This window comes from Medicago sativa, chromosome 5 (assembly GCF_051527215.1).
Source record: "Medicago sativa cultivar Bolivia chromosome 5, Bolivia_mono, whole genome shotgun sequence".
Lineage (NCBI taxonomy): Eukaryota > Viridiplantae > Streptophyta > Magnoliopsida > Fabales > Fabaceae > Medicago > Medicago sativa.
Window position 1 is genome coordinate 41,941,013 of NC_140753.1, and position 22,153 is coordinate 41,963,165.

General features: G+C 28.7%; 1 protein-coding gene across 1 annotated transcript; it reads left to right on the top strand.

Annotated features, from left to right (window-relative positions):
- Nucleotides 1-4,069: 4,069 nt before the first annotated feature.
- Nucleotides 4,070-5,705, top strand: LOC146922196 (uncharacterized). Its single transcript, XM_085711487.1, has one exon. The coding sequence runs from the start codon at nt 4,134-4,136 to the stop codon at nt 5,703-5,705; it is 1,572 nt and encodes a 523-aa protein (XP_085567613.1). The 5' UTR covers nt 4,070-4,133.
- The last annotated feature ends 16,448 nt before the right edge of the window (nt 5,706-22,153 follow it).

Sequence of the window (22,153 nt, forward strand, 5' to 3'; positions counted from 1 at the left end):
TATTTATCATGACCGAAGCATTCCCATGATTTATTTTTTAAAATTTCATGAGTCACATAAGCAATAATGTTTGATGAACCTAAATTTCTGGAATATGAAAAAAAAATCTCGAGTTACCGAGTAAAATGGGAGCACATTTTTTATAAATAACTAGCGGAAATAAGGGAACTATCATGCCTGTCTGACCTCTCTTTTTACTACGCTAAAGTTTGTGCATATTTTAAGGGATAAATTTCACCCACATTTTGAAGAAAAAAATAGAAAAAAAAATAGAACAAAAATTGGTCTTATTTTTTGTCGATGACTTTCCCCGGGACCAGAATATGTCTTCACTCATTTTCAAATATGCTCAAAGAACAAAATAAATTTGAGAAACTTTTTCTAAAAGACCTCAAATTCTATTTTTATTGTTCCAATTTGTTCCTTTCAGAATTAATAATAAATTCAGTGGAAATTTGTCGAGATTAAATTATGGGTTAAATATGTTTTTAGTCCCTCCCTAAATTTTTTTATTAACTTTTAGTCCCTATTTGAATTTTATAGGGACTATTTTGGAGGACTAAAATTATCCAATTTTTGTAAAATGTTTTCAAAATAGAGACTATTTTTACAAACTTAAAAATTTTGAAGGACTAAAATTACCATTGAAATTTCATAGCGACTAACCTTAAAAACTCATGATTTTGTAGGGACTAAAAACTTATTTAACCCTTAAATTATTCGAAAAATATATGTTGATATATATTTTTTTTTGAAGGATGTTGATATATATTTTATTATTTGGAAATTTTAAATGAAATAATTAATTTAGTCATTATTAGAAAGTTTTTCATAGTCGCCAAATTTTGTTACAATATTTTGGAACACATCCTGATATATTTTCGTATGCAATCTAATATATTTTCGTATGTGATTAGACATATATTTTGGCACTCAATAATATATTTTTGTACTCAAAATATATTTTTTGTGCTCAATATGATATATATATATATATATATATATATATATATATATATATATTGTACTGAATTTGAGATATTTTTGTACTAGATCTAACTTGTTCCCAAAGTTTCTCATATATTAGTTGTGAATTTCTTCTATAAATAGCGAGCTCACATATATTGCATTCTACACACTGAAAGGTATTCTGAAACTTCAAATACTTTTCTTCTATCTCCCTCTATGACTTGTGTTGACGAGTCATTCTTCCCTTCATCTCTTTTTTTTTTTTTTGTCCTTGAAATTAACCATTTTCTTCTCTCTCCCTTTTTGATTTGTGTTGAAGAAGTTTTCTTCCCTTCATCTCATTCTTTTCCCTCGAAATTAAGAGTGTTCTTTAGACCATATACCCTTATAGATATAATGTCACTTGGGAATTAAGAATGGTCTTAAGAGCCTAGTACCTTTGATAATTTATGTCCCTTCGGAATAAATAATATTTTAAGACCATAGTCCCTTTTTCGATATAATCATAATGATCGTAAAAATATATTCCACCTCAATTCTTGCATAGGTTAGATGTTAGAAAGGGAGATACAAGCATATAACTAATTATATATAGTTCTCAGAATCGATCCTTGCCTTCTTCTTCTTCTTAAGCAAGTATGTGTCCAAGAAAAATAAAAACATTTAATTTGTGAATTTAAACTCCTATGATGAAAAACAAAAGGAAAAAATAGAGTGAGAGAGAACTATTCCTCGTTCTACTCCAAGGCTGACGAAGCTTTTGATTTGTTACGATTTTTTTTTTTGGAAAAAACTAATTCAAAGCCTCATCAGTTTTCGGGTTGGGCCTGGAATGATTCTCTCACTCTGTTCTTTTCCTGTCGTTTTTCATTGTAGGTGTTTTAATTAACTAATTAATTGTTTTGATTGTTCATGTAGACTTTCTTGGTTAAAAAGAAACTTTAAGAAGAAGAAGAAGAATAAGAAGATGGAGAAGGATTTTAAAGAACTATTTATATATATATATATATATAACTAAATGTTGGTATCTACTTTTCGCTTTTGTATATATATCAAGTTCTACAATTGTATATAATTTCTTGGAGATAAATTCCACCTAAAAGCATGATTGTGGCAACTGATAGAACTAACTTGTGACTCGATAAACTATTTCTACAAAAAAAATTTATGAAAAATTATTGAATGTAAGAAGAAAATCTTAAAAGCAATACTAGATTCAGTAATATTTTAATTTCGTGTAAAATTGAGTACCTTTAACACAAGTTGGTTTCATAATAGATTGTTATTTATTTTGTATTAATAAGCTGATGAATTCTTGTTATTTTTTTTTTTTTTTGACAAAGATGAATTCTTGTTATTAATTTATTAATATATCATATGAATTTATTTATCATGACCGAAGCATTCCCATGATTTATTTTTTAAAATTTCATGAGTCACATAAGCAATAATGTTTGATGAACCTAAATTTCTGGAATATGAAAAAAAAATCTCGAGTTACCGAGTAAAATGGGAGCACATTTTTTATAAATAACTAGCGGAAATAAGGGAACTATCATGCCTGTCTGACCTCTCTTTTTACTACGCTAAAGTTTGTGCATATTTTAAGGGATAAATTTCACCCACATTTTGAAGAAAAAAATAGAAAAAAAAATAGAACAAAAATTGGTCTTATTTTTTGTCGATGACTTTCCCCGGGACCAGAATATGTCTTCACTCATTTTCAAATATGCTCAAAGAACAAAATAAATTTGAGAAACTTTTTCTAAAAGACCTCAAATTCTATTTTTATTGTTCCAATTTGTTCCTTTCAGAATTAATAATAAATTCAGTGGAAATTTGTCGAGATTAAATTATGGGTTAAATATGTTTTTAGTCCCTCCCTAAATTTTTTTATTAACTTTTAGTCCCTATTTGAATTTTATAGGGACTATTTTGGAGGACTAAAATTATCCAATTTTTGTAAAATGTTTTCAAAATAGAGACTATTTTTACAAACTTAAAAATTTTGAAGGACTAAAATTACCATTGAAATTTCATAGCGACTAACCTTAAAAACTCATGATTTTGTAGGGACTAAAAACTTATTTAACCCTTAAATTATTCGAAAAATATATGTTGATATATATTTTTTTTTGAAGGATGTTGATATATATTTTATTATTTGGAAATTTTAAATGAAATAATTAATTTAGTCATTATTAGAAAGTTTTTCATAGTCGCCAAATTTTGTTACAATATTTTGGAACACATCCTGATATATTTTCGTATGCAATATAATATATTTTCGTATGTGATTAGACATATATTTTGGCACTCAATAATATATTTTTGTACTCAAAATATATTTTTTGTGCTCAATATGATATATATATATATATATATATATATATATATATATATATATATATATATATTGTACTGAATTTGAGATATTTTTGTACTAGATCTAACTTGTTCCCAAAGTTTCTCATATATTAGTTGTGAATTTCTTCTATAAATAGCGAGCTCACATATATTGCATTCTACACACTGAAAGGTATTCTGAAACTTCAAATACTTTTCTTCTATCTCCCTCTATGACTTGTGTTGACGAGTCATTCTTCCCTTCATCTCTTTTTTTTTTTTTTTGTCCTTGAAATTAACCATTTTCTTCTCTCTCCCTTTTTGATTTGTGTTGAAGAAGTTTTCTTCCCTTCATCTCATTCTTTTCCCTCGAAATTAAGAGTGTTCTTTAGACCATATACCCTTATAGATATAATGTCACTTGGGAATTAAGAATGGTCTTAAGAGCCTAGTACCTTTGATAATTTATGTCCCTTCGGAATAAATAATATTTTAAGACCATAGTCCCTTTTTCGATATAATCATAATGATCGTAAAAATATATTCCACCTCAATTCTTGCATAGGTTAGATGTTAGAAAGGGAGATACAAGCATATAACTAATTATATATAGTAGGGTTTCTTCCCAGCACCGTTCTCCATTTCATGTTTGTAGCAATTGATTGAAGCTAATTATAATTCAGGTGAGTTCAATTCATTCACGTGTGCTTCTTGCTATTGATTGTTCGGTGGGTTTGTGTCCAATTCTTTCCAATTGAGCATAATTCCATAGTTTTGTTACGTGCTTGCTCCTTGTCTTTGTTGCGATCTCAGCTGCCATGTTCGACTGGCAGGCTGAGAGGATGGTTCCAGCACCAATTCCCTCTGCCACGAGGGTTGTCACACCTCAGGCGCCGGTGGTTTCCTCTGCGGTCTCGTTTGCACAAGCACTGACAGGCTCTCCATTGACATCATCTGGCCAGACCCTACGGGGCAAAACAGCTCTCTCGGACCCCCTTCCGGTGCCCTCCATTCGTGGTGACATGCTATCTGTTAAGATCACTGACGACGTTTATTCTTGTGGATTGGATTTTTGCAAAACCAACCTTAGAGGGCGGTTAGTTCTGAACAAGGGCGATAAGCCTTTCTCCTCCAAGGATCTCGCTGCCAAGTTACAGAAATTGTGGAAAGTGCAAGGGCCATGGCATCTTACATCCCTTGGCCGGGGGTTTTATGAATTTTTCTTTAACTCACAAGAGGATATGAGAGCCGTTTGGGCAGCAGGTACTGTTAGCTTGAAGCCTGGGTTACTCAGATTATTTGAATGGAAAAAAGACTTTAACATGCACACTCAGGTTTGGGTTCGATTATGGGAATTACCACAAGAATATTGGATGGAGAGGACCTTATATGAGATTGCCGGGGCGGTAGGGACTCCGTTACTCATTGATAATGTGACTCGTAACAGACTTTACGGTCATTATGCCCGAGTTCTGGTTGACATGGATCTTTCGAAGGATATATTTTATGAGATCATGGTGGAACGTGAAGGTTTTGCATTCCCATTGGCAATAGAGTATGAGGGACTACCTGATTTTTGCAAACACTGTACAAGCATTGGCCATGATGTTTCTAAGTGTCGCTGGTTGTACCCTAGAAAGGATGATTCCAAGCAAAAACCTACTGATGGTAAGGGGAAAGAGCAAGTTCCAATAAAAAAACCTGAGTGGATGCCGTTGAAGGACAATCCTTCCGGAACAGGCTCCTCCAAGGCCTTTGAAACCCCACCTACTGCGCAGCCTCTGGTGACTAAAAATAATGTTGAGACTTCATTTAGTATTCCTTTACAAAACGTTACAAACGAGGTTCCTCAACGTGATTTGCATTCTGCGGTTCCTTTATTGACACTGGTGACAAATGAATCACAGGATGCTGCCATATCTCCGGAAGGGAACATCTCTATTCCGGTTGTTGATGTTCCGGTTGCTACTGGTACTCATTTGCAATTGGAGCAAGTTCATGTGCAGGAGGAGCCTATTGCTGATCTTGTAGACTTAACTGCATCAGCTGACACACAGGTTTCCCAACATGCCTCTGCAGGTACAGCCGCTGATGTTCATAATGTTGATAGGGAGGTTTCACCAACTGTTCAATTGGTTGCCACTGATGGTGCAGATTTGGAGGATGTCAACAGGCCCGTAATTGTCCGTGAAGAAGGAATGACACATAGCAATCCTCGTATTCAGCATGACCTTGATTTATGGGCCAGAATACGTGAATATGATCAACGAATGGCTGATGAAGGCTTCACTCAAGTTCTTACCAAGGCGCAGAAACAAAATCGTAAAAAGCAAGTTCTTGGCACGCCCTATCAAACCCGTGCAAAGGGTGGTCTTCCATCTTCCAAATGATTATGTTATATTGGAATGTCCGTATCAGCTGTGCGGACAAATTGGCGAATATGGGTCATGGGGTTCAAAGTTCTATTTGGTTCGAAACTCTTCCGGCTGATTGCATATGTATTTCTTCGTGATAGAGTTGGTTTGTTTAACTACAGATTTTCTTAGTCTGTAGCAGTTTTTTCAGCATTTTGGGTTTGTTTTTCTTCTGAGGGTTTTGGCCTAGTCCCCCCTCTTCTTTTATATATTTTTCCTTTTTTTTAATAAAATTTTAGAGTTTGGCGGCATAGGACGGAGGTTTCCCAGATGCCAACCTAGTTGGTATGTCGGTGTTTTCTCCCGATGTCTGCCATTACTCCTTGCTTAGCAAAAAAAAAGAAAAATAAAAACATTTAATTTGTGAATTTAAACTCCTATGATGAAAAACAAAAGGAAAAAATAGAGTGAGAGAGAACTATTCCTCGTTCTACTCCAAGGCTGACGAAGCTTTTGATTTGTTACGATTTTTTTTTTTGGAAAAAACTAATTCAAAGCCTCTTCAGTTTTCGGGTTGGGCCTGGAATGATTCTCTCACTCTGTTCTTTTCCTGTCGTTTTTCATTGTAGGTGTTTTAATTAACTAATTAATTGTTTTGATTGTTCATGTAGACTTTCTTGGTTAAAAAGAAACTTTAAGAAGAAGAAGAAGAATAAGAAGATGGAGAAGGATTTTAAAGAACTATATATATATATATATATATATATATATATATATATATATATATATATATATATATATAACTAAATGTTGGTATCTACTTTTCGCTTTTGTATATATATCAAGTTCTACAATTGTATATAATTTCTTGGAGATAAATTCCACCTAAAAGCATGATTGTGGCAACTGATAGAACTAACTTGTGACTCGATAAACTATTTCTACAAAAAAAATTTATGAAAAATTATTGAATGTAAGAAGAAAATCTTAAAAGCAATACTAGATTCAGTAATATTTTAATTTCGTGTAAAATTGAGTACCTTTAACACAAGTTGGTTTCATAATAGATTGTTATTTATTTTGTATTAATAAGCTGATGAATTCTTGTTATTTTTTTTTTTTGACAAAGATGAATTCTTGTTATTAATTTATTAATATATCATATGAATTTATTTATCATGACCGAAGCATTCCCATGATTTATTTTTTAAAATTTCATGAGTCACATAAGCAATAATGTTTGATGAACCTAAATTTCTGGAATATGAAAAAAAAATCTCGAGTTACCGAGTAAAATGGGAGCACATTTTTTATAAATAACTAGCGGAAATAAGGGAACTATCATGCCTGTCTGACCTCTCTTTTTACTACGCTAAAGTTTGTGCATATTTTAAGGGATAAATTTCACCCACATTTTGAAGAAAAAAATAGAAAAAAAAATAGAACAAAAATTGGTCTTATTTTTTGTCGATGACTTTCCCCGGGACCAGAATATGTCTTCACTCATTTTCAAATATGCTCAAAGAACAAAATAAATTTGAGAAACTTTTTCTAAAAGACCTCAAATTCTATTTTTATTGTTCCAATTTGTTCCTTTCAGAATTAATAATAAATTCAGTGGAAATTTGTCGAGATTAAATTATGGGTTAAATATGTTTTTAGTCCCTCCCTAAATTTTTTTATTAACTTTTAGTCCCTATTTGAATTTTATAGGGACTATTTTGGAGGACTAAAATTATCCAATTTTTGTAAAATGTTTTCAAAATAGAGACTATTTTTACAAACTTAAAAATTTTGGAGGACTAAAATTACCATTGAAATTTCATAGGGACTAACCTTAAAAACTCATGATTTTGTAGGGACTAAAAACTTATTTAACCCTTAAATTATTCGAAAAATATATGTTGATATATATTTTTTTTTTGAATGATGTTGATATATATTTTATTATTTGGAAATTTTAAATGAAATAATTAATTTAGTCATTATTAGAAAGTTTTTCATAGTCGCCAAATTTTGTTACAATATTTTGGAACACATCCTGATATATTTTCGTATGCAATATAATATATTTTCGTATGTGATTAGACATATATTTTGGCACTCAATAATATATTTTTGTACTCAAAATATATTTTTTGTGCTCAATATGATATATATATATATATATATATATATATATATATATATATATATATTGTACTGAATTTGAGATATTTTTGTACTAGATCTAACTTGTTCCCAAAGTTTCTCATATATTAGTTGTGAATTTCTTCTATAAATAGCGAGCTCACATATATTGCATTCTACACACTGAAAGGTATTCTGAAACTTCAAATACTTTTCTTCTATCTCCCTCTATGACTTGTGTTGACGAGTCATTCTTCCCTTCATCTCTTTTTTTTTTTTTTTGTCCTTGAAATTAACCATTTTCTTCTCTCTCCCTTTTTGATTTGTGTTGAAGAAGTTTTCTTCCCTTCATCTCATTCTTTTCCCTCGAAATTAAGAGTGTTCTTTAGACCATATACCCTTATAGATATAATGTCACTTGGGAATTAAGAATGGTCTTAAGAGCCTAGTACCTTTGATAATTTATGTCCCTTCGGAATAAATAATATTTTAAGACCATAGTCCCTTTTTCGATATAATCATAATGATCGTAAAAATATATTCCACCTCAATTCTTGCATAGGTTAGATGTTAGAAAGGGAGATACAAGCATATAACTAATTATATATAGTTCTCAGAATCGATCCTTGCCTTCTTCTTCTTCTTAAGCAAGTATGTGTCCAAGAAAAATAAAAACATTTAATTTGTGAATTTAAACTCCTATGATGAAAAACAAAAGGAAAAAATAGAGTGAGAGAGAACTATTCCTCGTTCAACTCCAAGGCTGACGAAGCTTTTGATTTGTTACGAATTTTTTTTTTGGAAAAAACTAATTCAAAGCCTCGTCAGTTTTGGGGTTGGGCCTGGAATGATTCTCTCACTCTGTTCTTTTTCTGTTGTTTTTCATTGTAGGTGTTTTAATTAACTAATTAATTGTTTTGATTGTTCATGTAGACTTTCTTGGTTAAAAAGAAACTTTAAGAAGAAGAAGAAGAATAAGAAGATGGAGAAGGATTTTAAAGAACTATATATATATATATATATATATATATATATATATATATATATATAACTAAATGTTGGTATCTACTTTTCGCGTTTGTATATATATCAAGTTCTACAATTGTATATAATTTCTTGGAGATAAATTCCACCTAAAAGCATGATTGTGGCAACTGATAGAACTAACTTGTGACTCGATAAACTATTTTTACAAAAAAAATTATGAAAAATTATTGAATGTAAGAAGAAAATCTTAAAAGCAATACTAGATTCAGTAATAATTTAATTTCGTGTAAAATTGAGTACCTTTAACACAAGTTGGTTTCATAATAGATTGTTATTTATTTTGTATTAATAAGCTGATGAATTCTTGTTATTTTTTTTTTATTTGACAAAGATGAATTCTTGTTATTAATTTATTAATATATCATATGAATTTATTTATCATGACCGAAGCATTCCCATGATTTATTTTTTAAAATTTCATGAGTCACATAAGCAATAATGTTTGATGAACCTAAATTTCTGGAATATGAAAAAAAAATCTCGAGTTACCGAGTAAAATGGGAGCACATTTTTTATAAATAACTAGCGGAAATAAGGGAACTATCATGCCTGTCTGACCTCTCTTTTTACTACGCTAAAGTTTGTGCATATTTTAAGGGATAAATTTCACCCACATTTTGAAGAAAAAAATAGAAAAAAAAAATAGAACAAAAATTGGTCTTATTTTTTGTCGATGACTTTCCCCGGGACCAGAATATGTCTTCACTCATTTTCAAATATGCTCAAAGAACAAAATAAATTTGAGAAACTTTTTCTAAAAGACCTCAAATTCTATTTTTATTGTTCCAATTTGTTCCTTTCAGAATTAATAATAAATTCAGTGGAAATTTGTCGAGATTAAATTATGGGTTAAATATGTTTTTAGTCCCTCCCTAAATTTTTTTATTAACTTTTAGTCCCTATTTGAATTTTATAGGGACTATTTTGGAGGACTAAAATTATCCAATTTTTGTAAAATGTTTTCAAAATAGAGACTATTTTTACAAACTTAAAAATTTTGAAGGACTAAAATTACCATTGAAATTTCATAGCGACTAACCTTAAAAACTCATGATTTTGTAGGGACTAAAAACTTATTTAACCCTTAAATTATTCGAAAAATATATGTTGATATATATTTTTTTTTGAAGGATGTTGATATATATTTTATTATTTGGAAATTTTAAATGAAATAATTAATTTAGTCATTATTAGAAAGTTTTTCATAGTCGCCAAATTTTGTTACAATATTTTGGAACACATCCTGATATATTTTCGTATGCAATATAATATATTTTCGTATGTGATTAGACATATATTTTGGCACTCAATAATATATTTTTGTACTCAAAATATATTTTTTGTGCTCAATATGATATATATATATATATATATATATATATATATATATATATATATATATATATATATTGTACTGAATTTGAGATATTTTTGTACTAGATCTAACTTGTTCCCAAAGTTTCTCATATATTAGTTGTGAATTTCTTCTATAAATAGCGAGCTCACATATATTGCATTCTACACACTGAAAGGTATTCTGAAACTTCAAATACTTTTCTTCTATCTCCCTCTATGACTTGTGTTGACGAGTCATTCTTCCCTTCATCTCTTTTTTTTTTTTTTTGTCCTTGAAATTAACCATTTTCTTCTCTCTCCCTTTTTGATTTGTGTTGAAGAAGTTTTCTTCCCTTCATCTCATTCTTTTCCCTCGAAATTAAGAGTGTTCTTTAGACCATATACCCTTATAGATATAATGTCACTTGGGAATTAAGAATGGTCTTAAGAGCCTAGTACCTTTGATAATTTATGTCCCTTCGGAATAAATAATATTTTAAGACCATAGTCCCTTTTTCGATATAATCATAATGATCGTAAAAATATATTCCACCTCAATTCTTGCATAGGTTAGATGTTAGAAAGGGAGATACAAGCATATAACTAATTATATATAGTTCTCAGAATCGATCCTTGCCTTCTTCTTCTTCTTAAGCAAGTATGTGTCCAAGAAAAATAAAAACATTTAATTTGTGAATTTAAACTCCTATGATGAAAAACAAAAGGAAAAAATAGAGTGAGAGAGAACTATTCCTCGTTCAACTCCAAGGCTGACGAAGCTTTTGATTTGTTACGAATTTTTTTTTTGGAAAAAACTAATTCAAAGCCTCGTCAGTTTTGGGGTTGGGCCTGGAATGATTCTCTCACTCTGTTCTTTTTCTGTTGTTTTTCATTGTAGGTGTTTTAATTAACTAATTAATTGTTTTGATTGTTCATGTAGACTTTCTTGGTTAAAAAGAAACTTTAAGAAGAAGAAGAAGAATAAGAAGATGGAGAAGGATTTTAAAGAACTATATATATATATATATATATATATATATATAACTAAATGTTGGTATCTACTTTTCGCATTTGTATATATATCAAGTTCTACAATTGTATATAATTTCTTGGAGATAAATTCCACCTAAAAGCATGATTGTGGCAACTGATAGAACTAACTTGTGACTCGATAAACTATTTTTACAAAAAAAATTATGAAAAATTATTGAATGTAAGAAGAAAATCTTAAAAGCAATACTAGATTCAGTAATAATTTAATTTCGTGTAAAATTGAGTACCTTTAACACAAGTTGGTTTCATAATAGATTGTTATTTATTTTGTATTAATAAGCTGATGAATTCTTGTTATTTTTTTTTTATTTGACAAAGATGAATTCTTGTTATTAATTTATTAATATATCATATGAATTTATTTATCATGACCGAAGCATTCCCATGATTTATTTTTTAAAATTTCATGAGTCACATAAGCAATAATGTTTGATGAACCTAAATTTCTGGAATATGAAAAAAAAATCTCGAGTTACCGAGTAAAATGGGAGCACATTTTTTATAAATAACTAGCGGAAATAAGGGAACTATCATGCCTGTCTGACCTCTCTTTTTACTACGCTAAAGTTTGTGCATATTTTAAGGGATAAATTTCACCCACATTTTGAAGAAAAAAATAGAAAAAAAAAATAGAACAAAAATTGGTCTTATTTTTTGTCGATGACTTTCCCCGGGACCAGAATATGTCTTCACTCATTTTCAAATATGCTCAAAGAACAAAATAAATTTGAGAAACTTTTTCTAAAAGACCTCAAATTCTATTTTTATTGTTCCAATTTGTTCCTTTCAGAATTAATAATAAATTCAGTGGAAATTTGTCGAGATTAAATTATGGGTTAAATATGTTTTTAGTCCCTCCCTAAATTTTTTTATTAACTTTTAGTCCCTATTTGAATTTTATAGGGACTATTTTGGAGGACTAAAATTATCCAATTTTTGTAAAATGTTTTCAAAATAGAGACTATTTTTACAAACTTAAAAATTTTGGAGGACTAAAATTACCATTGAAATTTCATAGGGACTAACCTTAAAAACTCATGATTTTGTAGGGACTAAAAACTTATTTAACCCTTAAATTATTCGAAAAATATATGTTGATATATATTTTTTTTTTGAATGATGTTGATATATATTTTATTATTTGGAAATTTTAAATGAAATAATTAATTTAGTCATTATTAGAAAGTTTTTCATAGTCGCCAAATTTTGTTACAATATTTTGGAACACATCCTGATATATTTTCGTATGCAATATAATATATTTTCGTATGTGATTAGACATATATTTTGGCACTCAATAATATATTTTTGTACTCAAAATATATTTTTTGTGCTCAATATGATATATATATATATATATATATATATATATATATATATTGTACTGAATTTGAGATATTTTTGTACTAGATCTAACTTGTTCCCAAAGTTTCTCATATATTAGTTGTGAATTTCTTCTATAAATAGCGAGCTCACATATATTGCATTCTACACACTGAAAGGTATTCTGAAACTTCAAATACTTTTCTTCTATCTCCCTCTATGACTTGTGTTGACGAGTCATTCTTCCCTTCATCTCTTTTTTTTTTTTTTTGTCCTTGAAATTAACCATTTTCTTCTCTCTCCCTTTTTGATTTGTGTTGAAGAAGTTTTCTTCCCTTCATCTCATTCTTTTCCCTCGAAATTAAGAGTGTTCTTTAGACCATATACCCTTATAGATATAATGTCACTTGGGAATTAAGAATGGTCTTAAGAGCCTAGTACCTTTGATAATTTATGTCCCTTCGGAATAAATAATATTTTAAGACCATAGTCCCTTTTTCGATATAATCATAATGATCGTAAAAATATATTCCACCTCAATTCTTGCATAGGTTAGATGTTAGAAAGGGAGATACAAGCATATAACTAATTATATATAGTTCTCAGAATCGATCCTTGCCTTCTTCTTCTTCTTAAGCAAGTATGTGTCCAAGAAAAATAAAAACATTTAATTTGTGAATTTAAACTCCTATGATGAAAAACAAAAGGAAAAAATAGAGTGAGAGAGAACTATTCCTCGTTCAACTCCAAGGCTGACGAAGCTTTTGATTTGTTACGAATTTTTTTTTTTGGAAAAAACTAATTCAAAGCCTCGTCAGTTTTGGGGTTGGGCCTGGAATGATTCTCTCACTCTGTTCTTTTTCTGTTGTTTTTCATTGTAGGTGTTTTAATTAACTAATTAATTGTTTTGATTGTTCATGTAGACTTTCTTGGTTAAAAAGAAACTTTAAGAAGAAGAAGAAGAATAAGAAGATGGAGAAGGATTTTAAAGAACTATATATATATATATATATATATATAACTAAATGTTGGTATCTACTTTTCGCGTTTGTATATATATCAAGTTCTACAATTGTATATAATTTCTTGGAGATAAATTCCACCTAAAAGCATGATTGTGGCAACTGATAGAACTAACTTGTGACTCGATAAACTATTTTTACAAAAAAAATTATGAAAAATTATTGAATGTAAGAAGAAAATCTTAAAAGCAATACTAGATTCAGTAATAATTTAATTTCGTGTAAAATTGAGTACCTTTAACACAAGTTGGTTTCATAATAGATTGTTATTTATTTTGTATTAATAAGCTGATGAATTCTTGTTATTTTTTTTTTATTTGACAAAGATGAATTCTTGTTATTAATTTATTAATATATCATATGAATTTATTTATCATGACCGAAGCATTCCCATGATTTATTTTTTAAAATTTCATGAGTCACATAAGCAATAATGTTTGATGAACCTAAATTTCTGGAATATGAAAAAAAAATCTCGAGTTACCGAGTAAAATGGGAGCACATTTTTTATAAATAACTAGCGGAAATAAGGGAACTATCATGCCTGTCTGACCTCTCTTTTTACTACGCTAAAGTTTGTGCATATTTTAAGGGATAAATTTCACCCACATTTTGAAGAAAAAAATAGAAAAAAAAAATAGAACAAAAATTGGTCTTATTTTTTGTCGATGACTTTCCCCGGGACCAGAATATGTCTTCACTCATTTTCAAATATGCTCAAAGAACAAAATAAATTTGAGAAACTTTTTCTAAAAGACCTCAAATTCTATTTTTATTGTTCCAATTTGTTCCTTTCAGAATTAATAATAAATTCAGTGGAAATTTGTCGAGATTAAATTATGGGTTAAATATGTTTTTAGTCCCTCCCTAAATTTTTTTATTAACTTTTAGTCCCTATTTGAATTTTATAGGGACTATTTTGGAGGACTAAAATTATCCAATTTTTGTAAAATGTTTTCAAAATAGAGACTATTTTTACAAACTTAAAAATTTTGGAGGACTAAAATTACCATTGAAATTTCATAGGGACTAACCTTAAAAACTCATGATTTTGTAGGGACTAAAAACTTATTTAACCCTTAAATTATTCGAAAAATATATGTTGATATATATTTTTTTTTTTGAATGATGTTGATATATATTTTATTATTTGGAAATTTTAAATGAAATAATTAATTTAGTCATTATTAGAAAGTTTTTCATAGTCGCCAAATTTTGTTACAATATTTTGGAACACATCCTGATATATTTTCGTATGCAATATAATATATTTTCGTATGTGATTAGACATATATTTTGGCACTCAATAATATATTTTTGTACTCAAAATATATTTTTTGTGCTCAATATGATATATATATATATATATATATATATATATATATATATATTGTACTGAATTTGAGATATTTTTGTACTAGATCTAACTTGTTCCCAAAGTTTCTCATATATTAGTTGTGAATTTCTTCTATAAATAGCGAGCTCACATATATTGCATTCTACACACTGAAAGGTATTCTGAAACTTCAAATACTTTTCTTCTATCTCCCTCTATGACTTGTGTTGACGAGTCATTCTTCCCTTCATCTCTTTTTTTTTTTTTTTTGTCCTTGAAATTAACCATTTTCTTCTCTCTCCCTTTTTGATTTGTGTTGAAGAAGTTTTCTTCCCTTCATCTCATTCTTTTCCCTCGAAATTAAGAGTGTTCTTTAGACCATATACCCTTATAGATATAATGTCACTTGGGAATTAAGAATGGTCTTAAGAGCCTAGTACCTTTGATAATTTATGTCCCTTCGGAATAAATAATATTTTAAGACCATAGTCCCTTTTTCGATATAATCATAATGATCGTAAAAATATATTCCACCTCAATTCTTGCATAGGTTAGATGTTAGAAAGGGAGATACAAGCATATAACTAATTATATATAGTTCTCAGAATCGATCCTTGCCTTCTTCTTCTTCTTAAGCAAGTATGTGTCCAAGAAAAATAAAAACATTTAATTTGTGAATTTAAACTCCTATGATGAAAAACAAAAGGAAAAAATAGAGTGAGAGAGAACTATTCCTCGTTCAACTCCAAGGCTGACGAAGCTTTTGATTTGTTACGAATTTTTTTTTTGGAAAAAACTAATTCAAAGCCTCGTCAGTTTTGGGGTTGGGCCTGGAATGATTCTCTCACTCTGTTCTTTTTCTGTTGTTTTTCATTGTAGGTGTTTTAATTAACTAATTAATTGTTTTGATTGTTCATGTAGACTTTCTTGGTTAAAAAGAAACTTTAAGAAGAAGAAGAAGAATAAGAAGATGGAGAAGGATTTTAAAGAACTATATATATATATATATATATATATATATATATATATATATATAACTAAATGTTGGTATCTACTTTTCGCTTTTGTATATATATCAAGTTCTACAATTGTATATAATTTCTTGGAGATAAATTCCACCTAAAAGCATGATTGTGGCAACTGATAGAACTAACTTGTGACTCGATAAACTATTTTTACAAAAAAATTTATGAAAAATTATTGAATGTAAGAAGAAAATCTTAAAAGCAATACTAGATTCAGTAATATTTTAATTTCGTGTAAAATTGAGTACCTTTAACACAAGTTGGTTTCATAATAGATTGTTATTTATTTTGTATTAATAAGCTGATGAATTTTTGTTATTTTTTTTTTATTTGACAAAGATGAATTCTTGTTATTAATTTATTAATATATCATATGAATTTATTTATCATGACCGAAGCATTCCCATGATTTATTTTTTAAAATTTCATGAGTCACATAAGCAATAATGTTTGATGAACCTAAATTTCTGGAATATGAAAAAAAAATCTCGAGTTACCGAGTAAAATGGGAGCACATTTTTTATAAATAACTAGCGGAAATAAGGGAACTATCATGCCTGTCTGACCTCTCTTTTTACTACGCTAAAGTTTGTGCATATTTTAAGGGATAAATTTCACCCACATTTTGAAGAAAAAAATAGAAAAAAAAAATAGAACAAAAATTGGTCTTATTTTTTGTCGATGACTTTCCCCGGGACCAGAATATGTCTTCACTCATTTTCAAATATGCTCAAAGAACAAAATAAATTTGAGAAACTTTTTCTAAAAGACCTCAAATTCTATTTTTATTGTTCCAATTTGTTCCTTTCAGAATTAATAATAAATTCAGTGGAAATTTGTCGAGATTAAATTATGGGTTAAATATGTTTTTAGTCCCTCCCTAAATTTTTTTATTAACTTTTAGTCCCTATTTGAATTTTATAGGGACTATTTTGGAGGACTAAAATTATCCAATTTTTGTAAAATGTTTTCAAAATAGAGACTATTTTTACAAACTTAAAAATTTTGGAGGACTAAAATTACCATTGAAATTTCATAGGGACTAACCTTAAAAACTCATGATTTTGTAGGGACTAAAAACTTATTTAACCCTTAAATTATTCGAAAAATATATGTTGATATATATTTTTTTTTTGAATGATGTTGATATATATTTTATTATTTGGAAATTTTAAATGAAATAATTAATTTAGTCATTATTAGAAAGTTTTTCATAGTCGCCAAATTTTGTTACAATATTTTGGAACACATCCTGATATATTTTCGTATGCAATATAATATATTTTCGTATGTGATTAGACATATATTTTGGCACTCAATAATATATTTTTGTACTCAAAATATATTTTTTGTGCTCAATATGATATATATATATATATATATATATATATATATATTGTACTGAATTTGAGATATTTTTGTACTAGATCTAACTTGTTCCCAAAGTTTCTCATATATTAGTTGTGAATTTCTTCTATAAATAGCGAGCTCACATATATTGCATTCTACACACTGAAAGGTATTCTGAAACTTCAAATACTTTTCTTCTATCTCCCTCTATGACTTGTGTTGACGAGTCATTCTTCCCTTCATCTCTTTTTTTTTTTTTTGTCCTTGAAATTAACCATTTTCTTCTCTCTCCCTTTTTGATTTGTGTTGAAGAAGTTTTCTTCCCTTCATCTCATTCTTTTCCCTCGAAATTAAGAGTGTTCTTTAGACCATATACCCTTATAGATATAATGTCACTTGGGAATTAAGAATGGTCTTAAGAGCCTAGTACCTTTGATAATTTATGTCCCTTCGGAATAAATAATATTTTAAGACCATAGTCCCTTTTTCGATATAATCATAATGATCGTAAAAATATATTCCACCTCAATTCTTGCATAGGTTAGATGTTAGAAAGGGAGATACAAGCATATAACTAATTATATATAGTTCTCAGAATCGATCCTTGCCTTCTTCTTCTTCTTAAGCAAGTATGTGTCCAAGAAAAATAAAAACATTTAATTTGTGAATTTAAACTCCTATGATGAAAAACAAAAGGAAAAAATAGAGTGAGAGAGAACTATTCCTCGTTCAACTCCAAGGCTGACGAAGCTTTTGATTTGTTACGATTTTTTTTTTTGGAAAAAACTAATTCAAAGCCTCGTCAGTTTTGGGGTTGGGCCTGGAATGATTCTCTCACTCTGTTCTTTTTCTGTTGTTTTTCATTGTAGGTGTTTTAATTAACTAATTAATTGTTTTGATTGTTCATGTAGACTTTCTTGGTTAAAAAGAAACTTTAAGAAGAAGAAGAAGAATAAGAAGATGGAGAAGGATTTTAAAGAACTATATATATATATATATATATATATATATATATATATAACTAAATGTTGGTATCTACTTTTCGCTTTTGTATATATATCAAGTTCTACAATTGTATATAATTTCTTGGAGATAAATTCCACCTAAAAGCATGATTGTGGCAACTGATAGAACTAACTTGTGACTCGATAAACTATTTTTACAAAAAAATTTATGAAAAATTATTGAATGTAAGAAGAAAATCTTAAAAGCAATACTAGATTCAGTAATATTTTAATTTCGTGTAAAATTGAGTACCTTTAACACAAGTTGGTTTCATAATAGATTGTTATTTATTTTGTATTAATAAGCTGATGAATTCTTGTTATTTTTTTTTTATTTGACAAAGATGAATTCTTGTTATTAATTTATTAATATATCATATGAATTTATTTATCATGACCGAAGCATTCCCATGATTTATTTTTTAAAATTTCATGAGTCACATAAGCAATAATGTTTGATGAACCTAAATTTCTGGAATATGAAAAAAAAATCTCGAGTTACCGAGTAAAATGGGAGCACATTTTTTATAAATAACTAGTGGAAATAAGGGAACTATCATGCCTGTCTGACCTCTCTTTTTACTACGCTAAAGTTTGTGCATATTTTAAGGGATAAATTTCACCCACATTTTGAAGAAAAAAATAGAAAAAAAAAATAGAACAAAAATTGGTCTTATTTTTTGTCGATGACTTTCCCCGGGACCAGAATATGTCTTCACTCATTTTCAAATATGCTCAAAGAACAAAATAAATTTGAGAAACTTTTTGGCTTAATTAATGATTTGGTCCCTTAAGTTATTTGTTGGTTACATTTTGGTCCCATAAGTTATTAACGTTACATTTTGGTCCCATAAGTTATTAACGTTACAATTTGGTCCCTTAAGTTATTTGTTGGTTTCGTTTTGGTCCCAAACTACTCCCTTAACTCTAATAACTTATGGGACCAAAACGAAACCAACAAATAACTTAAGGGACCAAATTGTAACGTTAATAACTTATGGGACCAAAATGTAACGTTAATAACTTATGGGACCAAAATGTAACCAACAAATAACTTAAGGGACCAAATCATTAATTAAGCCAAACTTTTTCTAAAAGACCTCAAATTCTATTTTTATTGTTCCAATTTGTTCCTTTCAGAATTAATATTAAATTCAGTGGAAATTTGTCGAGATTAAATTATGGGTTAAATATATTTTTAGTCCCTCCCTAAATTTTTTTATTAACTTTTAGTCCCTATTTGAATTTTATAGGGACTATTTTGGAGGAGTAAAATTATCCAATTTTTGTAAAATGTTTTCAAAATAGAGACTATTTTTACAAACTTAAAAATTTTGGAGGACTAAAATTACCATTGAAATTTCATAGGGACTAACCTTAAAAACTCATGATTTTGTAGGGACTAAAAACTTATTTAACCCTTAAATTATTCGAAAAATATATGTTGATATATTTTTTTTTGAAGGATGTTGATATATATTTTATTATTTGGAAATTTTAAATGAAATAATTAATTTAGTCATTATTAGAAAGTTTTTCATAGTCGCCAAATTTTGTTACAATATTTTGGAACACATCCTGATATATTTTCGTATGCAATCTAATATATTTTCGTATGTGATTAGACATATATTTTGGCACTCAATAATATATTTTTGTACTCAAAATATATTTTTTGTACTCAATATGATATATATATATATATATATATATATATATATATATATATATATATATTGTACTGAATTTGAGATATTTTTGTACTAGATCTAACTTGTTCCCAAAGTTTCTCATATATTAGTTGTGAATTTCTTCTATAAATAGCGAGCTCACATATATTGCATTCTACACACTGAAAGGTATTCTGAAACTTCAAATACTTTTCTTCTCTCTCCCTCTATGACTTGTGTTGACGAGTCATTCTTCCCTTCATCTCCTTTTTTTTTTTTTTGTCCTTGAAATTAACCATTTTCTTCTCTCTCCCTTTTTGATTTGTGTTGAAGAAGTTTTCTTCCCTTCATCTCATTCTTTTCCCTCGAAATTAAGAGTGTTCTTTAGACCATATACCCTTATAGATATAATGTCACTTGGGAATTAAGAATGGTCTTATGAGCCTGGTACCTTTGATAATTTATGTCCCTTTGGAATAAATAATATTTTAAGACCATAGTCCCTTTTTCGATATAATCATAATGATCATAAAAATATATTCCACCTCAATTCTTGCATAAGTTAGATGTTAGAAAGGGAGATACAAGCATATAACTAATTATATATAGTTCTCAGAATCGATCCTTGCCTTCTTCTTCTTCTTAAGCAAGTATGTCCAAGAAAAATAAAAACATTTAATTTGTGAATTTAAACTCCTATGATGAAAAGCAAAAGGAAAAAGTTAGAGTGAGAGAGAACTATTCCTCGTTCAACTCCAAGGCTGACGAAGCTTTTGATTTGTTACGAAATTTTTTTTTGGAAATAACTAATTCAAAGCCTCTTCAGTTTTGGGGTTGGGCTTGGAATGGTTCTCTCACTCTGTTCTTTTCCTGTTGTTTTTCATTGTAGGTGTTTTAATTAACAAATTAATCGTTTTGATTGTTCATGAAGACTTTCTTGGTTGAAAAGAAACTTTAAGAAGAAGAAGAAGAAGAATAAGAAGATGGAGAAGGATTTTAAAGAACTATATATATATATATATATATATATATAACTAAATGTTGGTATCTCCTTTTCGCTTTTGTATATATATCAAGTTCTACAATTGTATATAATTTCTTGGAGATAAATTCCACCTAAAAGCATGATTGTGGCAACTGATAGAACTAACTTGTGACTCGATAAACTGTTTTTACAAAAACTTTTATGAAAAATTACTGAATGTAAGAAGAAAATCTTAAAAGCAATACTAGATTCAGTAATATTTTAACTTCGTGTAAAATTGAGTACCTTTAACACAAGTTGGTTTCATAATAGATTGTTATTTATTTTGTATTAATAAGCTGATGAATTCTTGTTATTAATTTATTAATATATCATATGAATTTATTTATCATGACCGAAGCATTCCCATGATTTATTTTGTAAAATTTCATGAGTCACATAAGCAATAATGTTTGATGAACCTAAATTTCTGGAATACGAAAAAAAAATCTCGAGTTACCGAGTAAAATGGGAGCACATTTTTCATAAATAACTAGCGGAAATAAGGGAACTATCATGCCTGTCTGACCTCTCTTTTTACTACGCTAAATTTTGTGTATATTTTAAGGGATAAATTTCACCCACATTTTGAAGAAAAAAATAGAAAAAAAAATAGAACAAAAATTGGTCTTATTTTTTGTCGATGACTTTCCCCGGGACCAGAATATGTCTTCACTCATTTTCAAATATGCTCAAAGAACAAAACAAATTGGAGAAACTTTTTCTAAAAGACCTCAAATTCTATTTTTATTGTTCCAATTTGTTCCTTTCAGAATTAATAATAAATTCAGTGGAAATTTGTCGAGATTAAATTATGGGTTCACTACAAAAAAACTGGTAAATTCTGGCGGCTAATTTTTGCATATTGTGGCGGTTTTAGCCGCCACTATAAACTTCACTGGCAGTTTTAAAACTGCCGTTATTTTTAGTGCCACTAGGTGTAAAGTGGCGGTTTGCAGTTGACCGCCATAACAACCGCCGAAATAAACAATGGTTAAACTGGCGGCTAATTTGTTTGAGATTAGCGGCGGTTTGAACCACCAGAATTCTCTCTTTTCTATTAAAAAATAAAACTGGGAATTATGGCAGTTTTAACTGCCACAATAGCCATTTTTTTTACAAAAAAAATAATAATATAAATACATGCGTATACATTAATAAAAAA

What these genes read in the sequence shown, in the direction of transcription:
- LOC146922196 (XM_085711487.1), top strand. Translation starts at nt 4,134, where the DNA reads ATGTTCGACTGGCAGGCTGAGAGGATGGTTCCAGCACCAATTCCCTCT.